We start from the raw sequence: 12,779 nt of genomic DNA, 5'->3' as shown, positions 1-12,779 counted from the left end.
ATGCCAGGTGTTGGAGAAAACAGTGACAGATGTGTCTTTACCATCATGGATACAAGCAAGAACTACAAGGGCAAGAGCAAGGACATGAGTTCCGTGAAAGAGAATAATTAGCCCTGCTTTGGTCACCTGACTAATCAATACTTTATTTCTGTCGTGGAGTTTTACAGTAATGTAAATAATAACCAATAAGTGTGGCTATACAAAAAGGTACACTTTTTCCCATAATCATTACTTAAGGTAATTAAAAATATCCTGGTCCCATTTACTGCTCTATATCTTCCAGTAGTCTGTGAGCTCTTCCAGAACAGTGATCATCATGTCATTTGACAGAATTACAATCATATGGGATATACATACACTTATATATATCATTAATATATATGTGCATATGTAAAGAATTTTTAAAATAATTATATCATGTTAATGATTATATAATATTCCATGATTGTATAATATTCCCATTTGGATAATAATTCCAACTATATGATTGTACAGTATTCCAATTTGGGGCATTTGTGCAAGTTGCTGAATCACATTGAGTATTTAGATTATTTTTAAATTTTACTATTAAAATAAAATTCCATAGGTTATAATTTTTAAAAATATTTGTTATAGCTATGATTACTTTTGCTTAGGGTAGGTTTTTAGAAGTGAAACTCTGGCTATTCACTTTTTATAATTTCATATATATTATTAAATTGCTTTCCGAATGTATTGTACTAACTTACACTCCTGCCAGCAGTATGGGTGACCCTATCTAATTGCGTATTTGCTGGCATCGATAACTTTTTTTAACTTTAATAGGTAAAACTGGTATATATTTATGTTTGTTTTTTTCATTTTCCCGGTGAATTTAAGCTTTTCCATTTTTTTCTTCAATTTTTTAATAGCCTTCTCCATAAATTGCCTGTTAAAACCCTTGCTGACAGGAATCAAGTGTTGTTCCTTTAATGGGCCTCAGTGCTTAGTATGGCGCTCGTTAAGCAGCTGAAACTTACAAAGCTTTGAAAACAAGTAGGAAAATCCAGGGGTAACTGTTTACATCCTTGTGAGAATAATTAAACCACTAAAACCTAACTATTGGGACCACTTTAGAATTTACAAAGAATATATGAGCATATTTGAACCCCACAACTACTGTGTGTTGTTATTTTCAGGATTTTTACTTTGTGGAACAAAGTCTGAAGTAACAGGTCTCAAACGGCTTAAGTGGTGAGAATCAAGTCCACTCTGGAAAGAGAAATTGTTTCCCTCCAGACCGGGACTAAACCAACTGAAGTTCGTCCTCCTACACACAAGAGGGCGAAGCAGTAGGCCATGAAGCAACACGAATGAAGGCCTCGTTCGACTACATATCCCAGGTTCCTGCGCGATCTCCCGGAATGCTCAGCGGACGAGGATTTCAAGTCCCAGCTTGCCCGGCGGTAGGATGTGACTCCCTCTCGAGTAATGGCCGCTGGCTTTCCCGGGGAACCTCTGCTGTTGAGCTGTACCTCACTGCTAGGAAACGGGAATTGGAAGGTCTCAAACACCGTCCCGCTTTCTTAGGGCGGTAACGTCGTGCGCTGGTTGGGAAGGGATGGTGCGAAGAGCAGGAGCCACTGTGAACCATGCTCGTGAGCTGTGGGTCCATCTGTGAAGAGGCCCATCTCTGCGGGACCGCGACTGGAGGCTCCGCTGGTGGTGTCCCGTGGGGCAGGCGAAAAACTACACTTCCCAGCATCCTCACGGTGCCAGAACTACCTTGCCCGAAAGCCTGAGCGTGATTCAGCACCCCCTCCCCCCGCACCCTTTCACCTCCTCCCGCCCGCTGAAAACCGGAAATGTGGAGTCGCTGTGCTCGGCGGCTCCTGTGTTCTGAGGGCAATGAGGGCCGCCGGTTTTCGAGCCTCGGCGGGGTTTTTTCGCCGGCCCTGCGGAGAGGTGAGACGAGGCAGCTTGTCACCGATGCCTGAGTATTCTGTGGGGAGATAGCCGGTGGTTCCTACCTCCTCGGGAGCGCCCTAGGCCACGGTGCCACGCCCCTCCCAACCCCGCCAGGTGCGGGCGACCCCGCCGCAGGGTCTCCCCGGCTTGCACTGGGGCGGGAAGGGCGAGGGACCCCGGAGAGCACCGCCTTCTCCTGAGAGTGCGCGTCGGAGAGCCTGGGTTCCCCCCTGGCTCGGCCACTGGAGTTCTTCCCCTCCCCCGCCCCCGGCTTCTTTCTCAGGCTCGGTTTCCTTCTTACGGTCTGACGAGGCTGTCAATCCCCGCCCTCTGCGAGACCAGTCAAGATCAGTCGCGTCTGAGAGTTCTGGCTTCTTTCGTGGCCTCTTCAAACTTAGGCTGTGTTTTTTGGGTGCTGTGTAAAGCCCGCGTGTTTGGTACACCACAGCATACATTTCAGGTCAGGCCAGCTTTGTTTTCGCTGTAATTTCTAGTACTCTGCGGTCACAGAGGAGCCATGCAAAGCCAAACAAAACGCGAATGCTGGAACCTGCAAGTGTTGGATTTGTTGGCTCCCTCGTTAGCATTGTGTCCTGAAGGACGTCAGACTTTATGCTGAAAGATGATTCCAGAATCTCCCCTCACATTTTTAAAAACTCTGTAAGGCTGTCTACAGAACAGGCACTTCGTACTGACCTTAGCGTTCTCTGTTCACCGTCTTCAATCTTCAGTGCCGTGGGAAATGAGCCGCCCGGTGCCCACTGTACTTTGTGCCATTCTGCCAGTTGCTTCACTTTCACAGTAAGATTGCAGTTGTCGGGCGCCTGGGTGGCTCAGTGGGTTAGGCCGCTGCCTTCGGCTCGGGTCATGATCTCAGGGTCCTGGGATCGAGTCCCGCATCGGGCTCTCTGCTCGGCAGGGAGCCTGCTTCCTCCTCTCTCTCTCTGCCTCTCTGCCTACTTGTGATCTCTGTCTGTCAAGTAAATAAATAAAATCTTAAAAAAAAAAAAAAGATTGCAGTTGTTGATTCCCCCATCTGTAAGGCTGCTGTTGAACTCCCAGTGTCTGTCACCAGGTATTTGCTTACGTATTTAGGTGTTGAGTTGACTTAGGCATGATGATGGAGTTTTGAAAAAGGAGATAGGGTATTTTGAACCTTGGGGAATCATCCCATTTTCAATCTTTGTAAATTTTGAGAGAGTGTGTGTTTTCATTTGAATATGTAAACAAAGAATATTGAACAGTTTCGGAGAATGAACTTTTGAAGTACTAGAAAATACTTAATAAGTAAACAGTGATGTCTTTTAACATTTGTTGAGTTACCCTACTTAAATCTTTCTTGGAGAAATCTTAAGTGGCCTGTTATACCTAATAGGATTTGTGTACTCAAATATTAATTGAATACTTACTGTGTAGTTTAAACTTGACTAATAATGTCAGTAATGAAGGAATTTAAAAACCTTGACCTCGACCTGTGGAAGGATCTCAGTTATTTAGTTCAGTATCTTTTTTAAAGGTAAATAATAGAAGAGATGGGAAGGTGATGCAGTTTGTCTAAGTTTTAATAGTGCTGGATTCCTAGTTCATTACTGGTTCCCAAATGTAGCGGAAGAGAAACCCTGCGGATACTTTGTAAAAGTACATAATTAACCTCCACTGCAGAACTATGGAGTTGGTCGTCACGGGTGGAGCCCAGGGATATCTGTGTTACTTAATTTTGGTAATTCTGATGTATCTAGCAAAGTGCCTGCCAACAGACCAGTGTATAGAAATGTATATTAATAACCAGCTATGTCACTGAAGTATTCTCTGAAGTTAGCAGAAGTTGATATAAAACTTGTAGCTTAGAATTAGTGAGGCAGGATTTTACGTGTGTTAATGTCAAGTAAAATCTGGCCTTTCCTGGTAAAGAGGCATCTTGGTTCAAGGTAGGCCAGATTGCTAATCCAAGATACACAGGTTAACAGCTTTGTGATGCTGGTTAAGTCTTTAAACAGAGTGTTTCTTACTTTAAGAAAACTACAAGATAGATATGAAAGGAGGGGTTTGGGGTTTTGTACAATCGTATAAGTTCTGGGAACTTTTAAGGTTTCAAGGACCTGTTATCCCATCTTGAGCTAAGAACGATGAATCCGGCTACTTCCTCTCTTCTACCTATTAATATGCTTGCAAAGACTTATTCTTAAAAGTGCTTTTGGAGGCAGGGGGTGAGTTGAAGTACTTGTGAAGCCCTGCTGTGGTATCAAAGCTTTTCCATTTCCTTATTCCCTCCAAAGAGTGCTCTCTAAAGTCCTACTGCAAGGGAAGGTGTCAGCACCTAGTTCTTAGGGTGATTGGGACTTAGCCAAAGATTACATAACTGTTTGAGTACACCTAAGGAATGAATGTTCCACAGATCCTTCTCTGTTTCTCCTCAGCCCCATAGTAAATAGAACCCAAGGTAGAAATAGCAAAGACAGCTCATGCCTTTGTGAATTTTGCTTATCCTGTTCCTCCTGCCTGGCTAACCCCTCTTTAAGGTTTACTTGTAAGGTTTACTGTAACTCTTTAAGATTTACTGTCAATCTTTTATAACTAGCCATTTTTTAAAAAATTTATTTAAATTCAGTTAACATATGGTGTTCTGTTAGTTCACAGTAGAGTTCAGTGATTCATCAGTTGCTTATAACACCCAGTGCTCATTGTGTCACGTGTCCTCCTTAATGCCGACCACCCAGTTACCCCATCCTCCCAACTTCCTCCCATCCCGCAACCCTCAGTTTGTTTCCTCTAGTTAAGAGTCTCTTACAGTTTGTCTTCCTCTCTGATTTTGTTTATTTTACATTTTCCCTTCCCTTCCCCTATCACTCTGTTTTGTTTCTTAAATTCCATATGAGTGAAATCATATGATAATTGCCTTTCTCTGATAGACTTGACTTAGCATAATATCCTCTAGTTCCATCCACATTGCTGCAGATGGTAAGATTTCATCCAGATAGCCATTTTTAACCCTTTATTCTCATCAAGGACCAAATGTCTCTCCTCTCTATTCCATTATGGATATATCTTGATAGCACATGATTTAAAACCATGGCCTTGATCTTCATTGTATCCACAACACCTAATACAGTTTCTGTTAATCAGCAAATGTCTGCTGAGCACGCAGAGTTGTATTAGGCATTGGGGATTCCATGATGAGCAACAACAGGTGTGGTTCCTGCTGATAGGGACCTTGTAATCTAATGCGGTGGTAGTCAAGAGTTTTTCTACAAGGAGCATTGTAGGCATTACATAGGCATTGTGGACCATATAGTCACTTAATACTCTTCTTGTATTGATAACATGAAAACACCCATAGGTGTAAAAAGGACTGGCTGTTTCTTTTTTATCATTTGAACTTAGAGTTTATATTCAGATAATTCTCGTGTTTTTCATTCATAAGTGAATGAGCATGGTTGTGTTGCAGTAAAACTGTTTAGAACAATAGGAGGTGGTGGCCTTCAGGCTGTGGTTTGCTAACCTGATCCCTGGCCTAGTGGGAAAAGTAAACAGTTAATAATCATATAAATGTGTAAATTTTGAGGTATGGCAAAGTAACTTTCTAGGATCCTGTGGAAAACCCTAACAAGAAAACACCTGGCCGTAAAGAGTCTGGGCAGGCTTTCTGGTGGAGGAGACATTTGAACTGAACACTGAAGGATAAATATGAGCAGGCAGAGAAAAGGAGAACATTCTTAAATTATTAAGGGAATTAAAGAATTGAGTCCTTGAGAGCAGAGGGCCAAATTGAGCACAGTGGGACATGAGATTGCAGCTGTAATCTCTGCAGAGATATCCTGCAGAGATTTGCAGCAGTGTTAGATATTTATTTGGTCTCTCTCGTATCAGTGGGAAGCTTCCCTTCATGGAAGAAAGAGGAATTGTGCAGTCATCTGCCTCGCTCTGAGACCATAAGATCTCAGGCAGTTACTTAGCATTTCTGAACCTGTTTTTCTCATCCATAACATGAGAATTTTAAGGATAAATAACAGGCGTGAAAGCAGTATCGTGCCATTCATTCATGTACGTGTGTGTGTGTGTATACATATAATCTCCCCTTCCCTGCAGTAAACCCCAAATGAAATACTAAACTTCTAATCAAGGTTGCGTAACTGGGTACTAATCATTCCTAATACAATTGCTATTAGAAATATTACTGAAATCTGCCCCTCTTTTTCCCTCATTTTTTTTCTTTTCTCTTCTTCAAATCTAATGTTGATGCAGAGGGACATTGCTTAACTCTTCTAGATGGCACTCAGCCAAAAAGGTTGCTGTCCACTGTACTAATGTGTATGTCTATGTGCGCAAAATTGATCCACCTTTACATCCGATTCCTTTTTTATCTGAGTATTTGAATGAAATAAATATAAAGAACTGGCCATTACTTTTTTATCATTGAATTTAGAGTTTATACTCAAATGCTATTTTTAAATATCTCTTTCCTGCCTACTAGTCCACAAAGTCAGCAAAGACATCAGTTATGTCTGGTTTTGCACATCATGCCCTGTGCCTGGCATTCGGGTGAAAAAATACATAGGAAAGAATGACATTTTCCCTACATCACCTAGCAGAAAAGTAATACCTGAGGTTGCAGTTATGTCTTTTAAGTATTTAGATAAATAAAGTGATTTAGGATAAAAAAAAAAAAAAAGCATAGGGTGACAGAAAGAGCATGAGCTTTGGAGTCAGAAGACTTGAGTCTTAATTCTGATTATGCCAATGACTCTAGGTCATTTCTTTTGTAAAACTGTAGGTAATACCACCTTGCATTCATAAGATCTAAAATATCTGGTATATGGAGTGCCTGGGTGGCTCAATCTGTTTTAAGCATCTGTCTTCAGCCCAAGTCATGATTCTAGAGTCCTGGGATCAAGCCCTGTGTCAGGCTCTCTCTTGCTCGTTTTCTCAAATAACTTTCTCAAATAAAATCTAAAAAAAAAATCTAGTATAGTACCTACTATTCAATTAATAGTTACAATAATTAGCTGTTATTTTATTTAATACATAATAATAGTAATGAAGTTATATGTACACAAAGTTCTGAAGAATACCTTTTAATGAAATTCATCAGTAATATATGGAAAAGGACCATACTCTGTCTAGGTTAAAAAATGGGAATTTATTGAAGTGGGACAATTTATCACAAAAATGAGAAATTTGCTAGGGCCTTTGTGTTGATAGTAGTATATACCCTAGGATTTAAAATCAAATTTATCGGTTGATTCAGCAGTAAAATATTGTGACTCCGTTATCTGCCAAGCACCGTTCTAGGTACTGAAGGTACAGTGATAAAAACCTCATAGTTTCATGGAACTTACATTTTGGTTCAGAGGAACAAACCAGACAGTTTCAGGTTAGAGCTGAGAACTGTGATGGAAATAAAATGGGTATGTAAGAGAGTGGGCATACAGAAAGCTACTTTATATGGTGATGTAGGTATAAATAATTACTGGAGCTCTATAAAAGACTTCTTGGCCCCTAGGAGAGTTGGGTGGTTTCTACTCTTCCAGTAATGAGAGACTTGGCAGTAATATCCAAAGCTTGCCCTTTTTTTTAGATTTTATTTGACAGAGAGTCAGCTACAGAGGAAACACAAGCAGGAGAAGTCAGAGAGGGAGAACCAGGCTTCCCACAGAGCAGGGAGCCCGGCTTGAGGCTCAGTCCCAGGACCGTGGGATCACAGCTTAAGCCAAAGGCAAACGCCTAATGACTGAGCCACCCAGGCACCCCTAAAGCTTTTTTTTTTTTTTAATTATTTATTTGAGAGAGAGAGAGAGAACAATCAGGGGGGAAAGAGGGAGAGGGACAAGCAGACTCCCCGCTGAGCAGGGAGTCTGATATGGGTCTTGATCCCAGGACCCTGGGATCATGTCCTGAGCCAAAGGCAAATGCTTAACCGAGTGAGCCGCCCAGGTGCCCCACCCCTAAAGATTTTGATGTATATTATGTTACAACTTTCGACTGACTCCTGACAAAATATATCTGAATATTAAAAGGAGGAAAGGAAATATTTTTGCAGTGGTCACCATTATAGAATAGAATATAGAATAGAAACTTTTCAGATGAAAGAGAGGGCCACTCAGAAGACTCAGTTTTCTTCCTTGAAATTATAGGATTCCTAGGAGCTGGAACTGTGTGCTAAATAGAAGAAATGCCTTAGAAGCTAAAATGTCATGCTTGTGTTGGTTACTACAAGGAAGACACCTGTCTTCTTTTTCAGATTTCTTCACCACCACAACCAAGGAAGGATATGATATGAGGCGAGTGGACATAACTCCTTTAGAACAAAGGAAATTAACTTTTGATACCCATGCACTGGTTCAGGATTTGGAAACTCATGGTAAGAAACGGGTACCTCTTGAAAGAATGTTAACAGTCACAGTAAATTACCTAGTGAAGACAGTATCATTATTATGAACAATTAAGAGTCATTTTAAATACAAGCGCCATCCATACAGTGGAATATTCTACAGTCAAAAAAAAGTGTTGAGGAATATTTACTGATAGGAGAAATACTCAGATTAAGTGGGGGAAAAACAAAAAATTACATGTGTAGTATGATTTCAATTATGTAGAAAAGAAAAACTAGTTTCTAGGCTGATACTAAAGTTCTCATGGAAGTGCAAGGACTATTTAAGAACAGCAAAAAAGAAGACAAACGATTACCAGATACCGAAACAGTAATTTAAATTATGTGATAGTACAGGAATAGAATTAATAGAATGGCATTCAGATACATGTAGACATTTTTAGCAAACAATAAAGAAGGTATTATAAATTAGGGAAAGGAAGGGCTATTTAGTAAATTGATAGATTATATGGCTAGATGTTTGAAAAAACATTAGATACTCTCATTGAAAAATAAATTACAGATTGATTAAAAGTCAAATATAAAAAAATGAGAGAAAAGCTATTAAAAATGCTAGAATATAGAATATTTTAAGACTTTGAGACTGAGGAAGCAAGACCTAAAACTCAAAAGCAGAAAAGACTGACCAATGTGATTACTGAAATACTTAAATCTGTATATCTAAAGGTATCATTCACAAAGTTAGAAATGTTAGGAACATATATGACAATGAACCTATTGCTTTAATATACGAAGAGTTCATATGAATCAATAAAAAAATTACAGTAACTTTATAGAAAAATGGGCAAAAGCTATAAATAGCTCACAGAAAAGATAAATAGGCAATAAATATATGTAAAGTTACTTGACTAAAGAAATGCAAATTTAAGGATAAATAATGCAGTGCCATTTCACTTTTTAATGCCAATTATAAAATCAAAACCACTAGCAATATCCAGTGTTGATGGAGGTGTAAGAAAATGGATCAGTGGGAATTAAAATTATAGAGTGCTATTGGAGAATAACCTACTCTGAAATTTTTAATTGTAACCTTTTTTTAACAATAATTTGATGAGGAAAGTTATTCTAGCTGTTCAGGTTGATAAAGATAAACATTTTTACAAAAACATAAATACATATTTGCTGTTTACAGGATTTGACAAAGCACAAGCAGAAACAATTGTATCAGCATTAACCACTTTATCAAATATCAGCCTAGATAGTATCTACAAGGAAATGGTTACTCGAACTCAACAGGTAATAATTTCATTATTATCATTTCTGACAGTTTCATTGGACAGTCTTTTTTATACTGCATCTCTGACTACCCACCCACCTCCTGAACATACCTACATCTTCCTTATACTCTACAAGGGAACCAGAGAACAGGAAGCAAAACTCTTTGGTGAAGTCAGTATCTAAAGAGATTGCAGAGTTAGAAGAGTCATAATAAAATTATGGTAGCACAGAGAATGAGATTTTGTCAAATGTTTTGTTATATAAGAAAATGATATATTATTTGAATTATATGAAGTGGTGATGGTAGATTGTGAAATAACTTTTTCCCCATAGAAAACCTACCACAGTACAAAAGCCAACTTAAAAGATAAAAACATTTTACTGTAGTCATGTGTGTTCTGGTTAATCTTCACAAACTTAAAAAGCTGGAAGGGACATAAATATGGCTGGGAACAATTTTGTTAATATGCTTTAATTTGGATACATAAATCCTTAAGGTCAAATAATGCTGTTTACTAAGAATTTAGGATGAGAGATGCCCAGAACTGTGGATTTCTCATGTATTATTTTATGTAATTCCTCTGACAGTCTTGAAAAGTAGGTAGAATTATTCTACTTTGCCACTGAAGAGTGAATCACGTTGAGTAATTTTTGAGAGCTGTCACTGTGGTGCTATGGAGAAAAAGCAATAATTTTATATAAAGCATAGAATAAGCTAAATGAGCTTAACTGTAGAATAATTCATAAAATTCATAATAATTCATGAATTCACTGTGTTTAAGAATTTGTTTTCTTCCTATAATTTTGTATTTACATAAAAGATATATATTTTATATATATCCTCACCCCTTTGGAGTTGACAGATATTTTTACTTAGGAATTAAGATTTGTCTTCCTTTTTTATTCCTCCTTTCCCAGATGATGTGCTGTTAAAAGTATGGTTTACAATTTGCAGAAATACTATTTCTATAATAGTATTTCTATAATACATATTTCTATAATATGACTGATATACAATGTTGTATTAGTTTCAAGTGGACAAAGTAGTGATTTGACAATTCTCTACATTACTGAGTGCTAACCCATGATATATGTAGTCACTGTCACTATACGATGTTTTCCAATGTTTTTACAATGTTTTACAATGTTTTTACAATGAATGTTATTGACTATTCTAGGATTTATTTATTTTATAACTGGAAGTTTATACCTCTTAATTCTCTTTTCTTATATATTTTGCATACTATCTCTTTATTGGACATGTCATTTGCAGATATCTTCTCCTATTCAGTATGTTGTCTTTTAGTTTTGTTGACTGCAGTGCAAAAGCTTTTTACTTTGATATAATCCCAATAGTTTATTTTTATTTCTATTTCCCTTATTTTATTTATTTATTTTATTCCCTTATTTTATTTCTATTTCACCCATCACTCCACTACCACCCCCCTCTAGCAAAGACTGGTTTTCTGTATTTACAAGTCTGTTTCTGCCTTTTTGTTTGTTTTTTTAGATTCTACATATAAATGAAATTATGTAGTGTTTTTCTTTCTCTAACATATTTCACTTAGCATTGTGCTCTACCTCCATGTTGCTATCAATGGCAAGATTTCATTCTTTTTTATGGCTGAATAATCTTCGTGTGTGTGTGTGTGTGTGTATCTTTATATATCACCACATCATCTTTATCCATTCATCAATTGATGGACACTTTGGCTGCTTCTGTAATTTGGCTATTATAAATAATACTGCAATAAACATAATGGCACATGTATCCCTTTGAGTAAGTATTTTTGTATTTTGGGGGTTAAATACTCAGTAGTGTGATTACTGGTTCATAGGGTAGTTCTATTTTTCATTTTTTGAGGACCTCCATACTGTTTTCCATCATGGATGCACCAGTCTGCATTCTACCAACACTGCGGAAATGTTCCTTTTTTCTTCACATGCGCACCAACATTTGTTGTTTCTTGATTTTAACTATTTACAACAGGTATGAGGTGATATCTCATTGTCTTTTGATTTGCATTTTCCTGATGATAAATGATGTTGATTAGTCATCTTTTCATGTGCCTGGTGGCCATCTGCATATCTTCCCTGGAGATATGTCTGTCATGTTTTCTGCCTGTGTCTTAATTGGATTATTTGGTTTTGGGGGCTGTTCAGCTGTCTAAGTTCTTATATATTTTGCATACTAACTCTTTATTGGACATGTCATTTGCAGATATCTTCTCCTATTCAGTATGTTGTCTTTTAGTTTTGTTGACTGTTTGCGGTGCAGAAGCTTTTTACTTTGATATAATCCCAATAGTTTATTTTTATTTCTATTTCCCTTGCCTTAGAAGACTTATTTTAAAAATGTTGCTACTGCCAGTGTCAGAAGTTACTGCTTGTGCTCTCTTCTAGGACTTTATAGTTTGAGGTCTTACATTTAAGTGTTTAATCCATTTTGAGTTTGTTTTTGGTATGGTGTAAGAAAGTGGTCCATTTTCATTCTTTTGCATGTAGCTGTCTGGTTTTCCCAGCACCCTTTGTTGAAGAGGCTGTCTTTTTCCCATTGCATATTGTCTCCTGCTTTATCGAAGATTAGTTGACCATGTAATTGTGGGTTTATTTCTGGCTTTCTGTTCTGTTTTTGTGCCACTACCATACTGCTTTGATTACTGCAGCTTTGTTAATATAACTTGAAATCTGGAATTGTGTACCTCCAGTTTTGTTTTGTTTTTTTCAAGATTGCTTTGACAATTCAAGGTCTTTTGTCATTCCATGCAAATTTTTGGTTTGTCCTAGTACTGTGCAAAACGCTATCGGATAGGAGTTGCATTAAACGTATAGATTGCTGTGGGTAGTATAGACATTTTAACAATATTTATTCTTCCAATTCATGACCATGGAATATCTCTGCATTTCTTTTTTTTTTTTTTTCAAGATTTTATTTTTATATAAAATAAAAGAGTGAGCTGGGGAAGGAGCATGATGAGCTGGGGGAGTGGCAGAGGGAGAGGGAAAAGCAGAGTCCTTGGTGAGAAGGGACCCCAGTGCAGAACTCCATCCCAGAACCCTGGGATCATGACCTGAGCCTAGGCAGATGCTTAACCAACGGAGACACCCAGGCGCCCCTATCTTTGCATTTCTGTGTGTTGTCTTGAATTTCTTTCATCAGTGTTTTAGAGTTTTCAGAGTACAGGTCTTTTACTTCCTTGGTTAAGTTTATTCTTAGGTACTTTATTATATTTGGTACAACTGTAAA

At 38.1% G+C, this 12,779-nt stretch overlaps 1 protein-coding gene across 1 annotated transcript in view; it reads left to right on the top strand.

The window, feature by feature from the left end:
• Window positions 1-1,413: 1,413 nt before the first annotated feature.
• Window positions 1,414-12,779, top strand: part of CCDC90B (coiled-coil domain containing 90B) — a 37,778-nt gene continuing 26,412 nt past the window's right edge. Inside the window, exons 1-3 of the mRNA XM_004763477.3 lie at window positions 1,414-1,923; window positions 8,165-8,284; window positions 9,447-9,550. Coding sequence (XP_004763534.1) covers window positions 1,824-1,923; window positions 8,165-8,284; window positions 9,447-9,550 — 324 coding nt within the window. The 5' untranslated portion in view covers window positions 1,414-1,823. The remainder of the gene's footprint in view (window positions 1,924-8,164; window positions 8,285-9,446; window positions 9,551-12,779) is intronic.

This window comes from Mustela putorius, unplaced genomic scaffold (genome assembly GCF_011764305.1).
Source record: "Mustela putorius furo isolate JIRA1106 unplaced genomic scaffold, ASM1176430v1.1 tig00003987_pilon_pilon_pilon, whole genome shotgun sequence".
In the NCBI taxonomy this organism is placed as follows: domain Eukaryota; kingdom Metazoa; phylum Chordata; class Mammalia; order Carnivora; family Mustelidae; genus Mustela; species Mustela putorius.
This window is presented reverse-complemented; position numbering and strand designations above follow the sequence as displayed.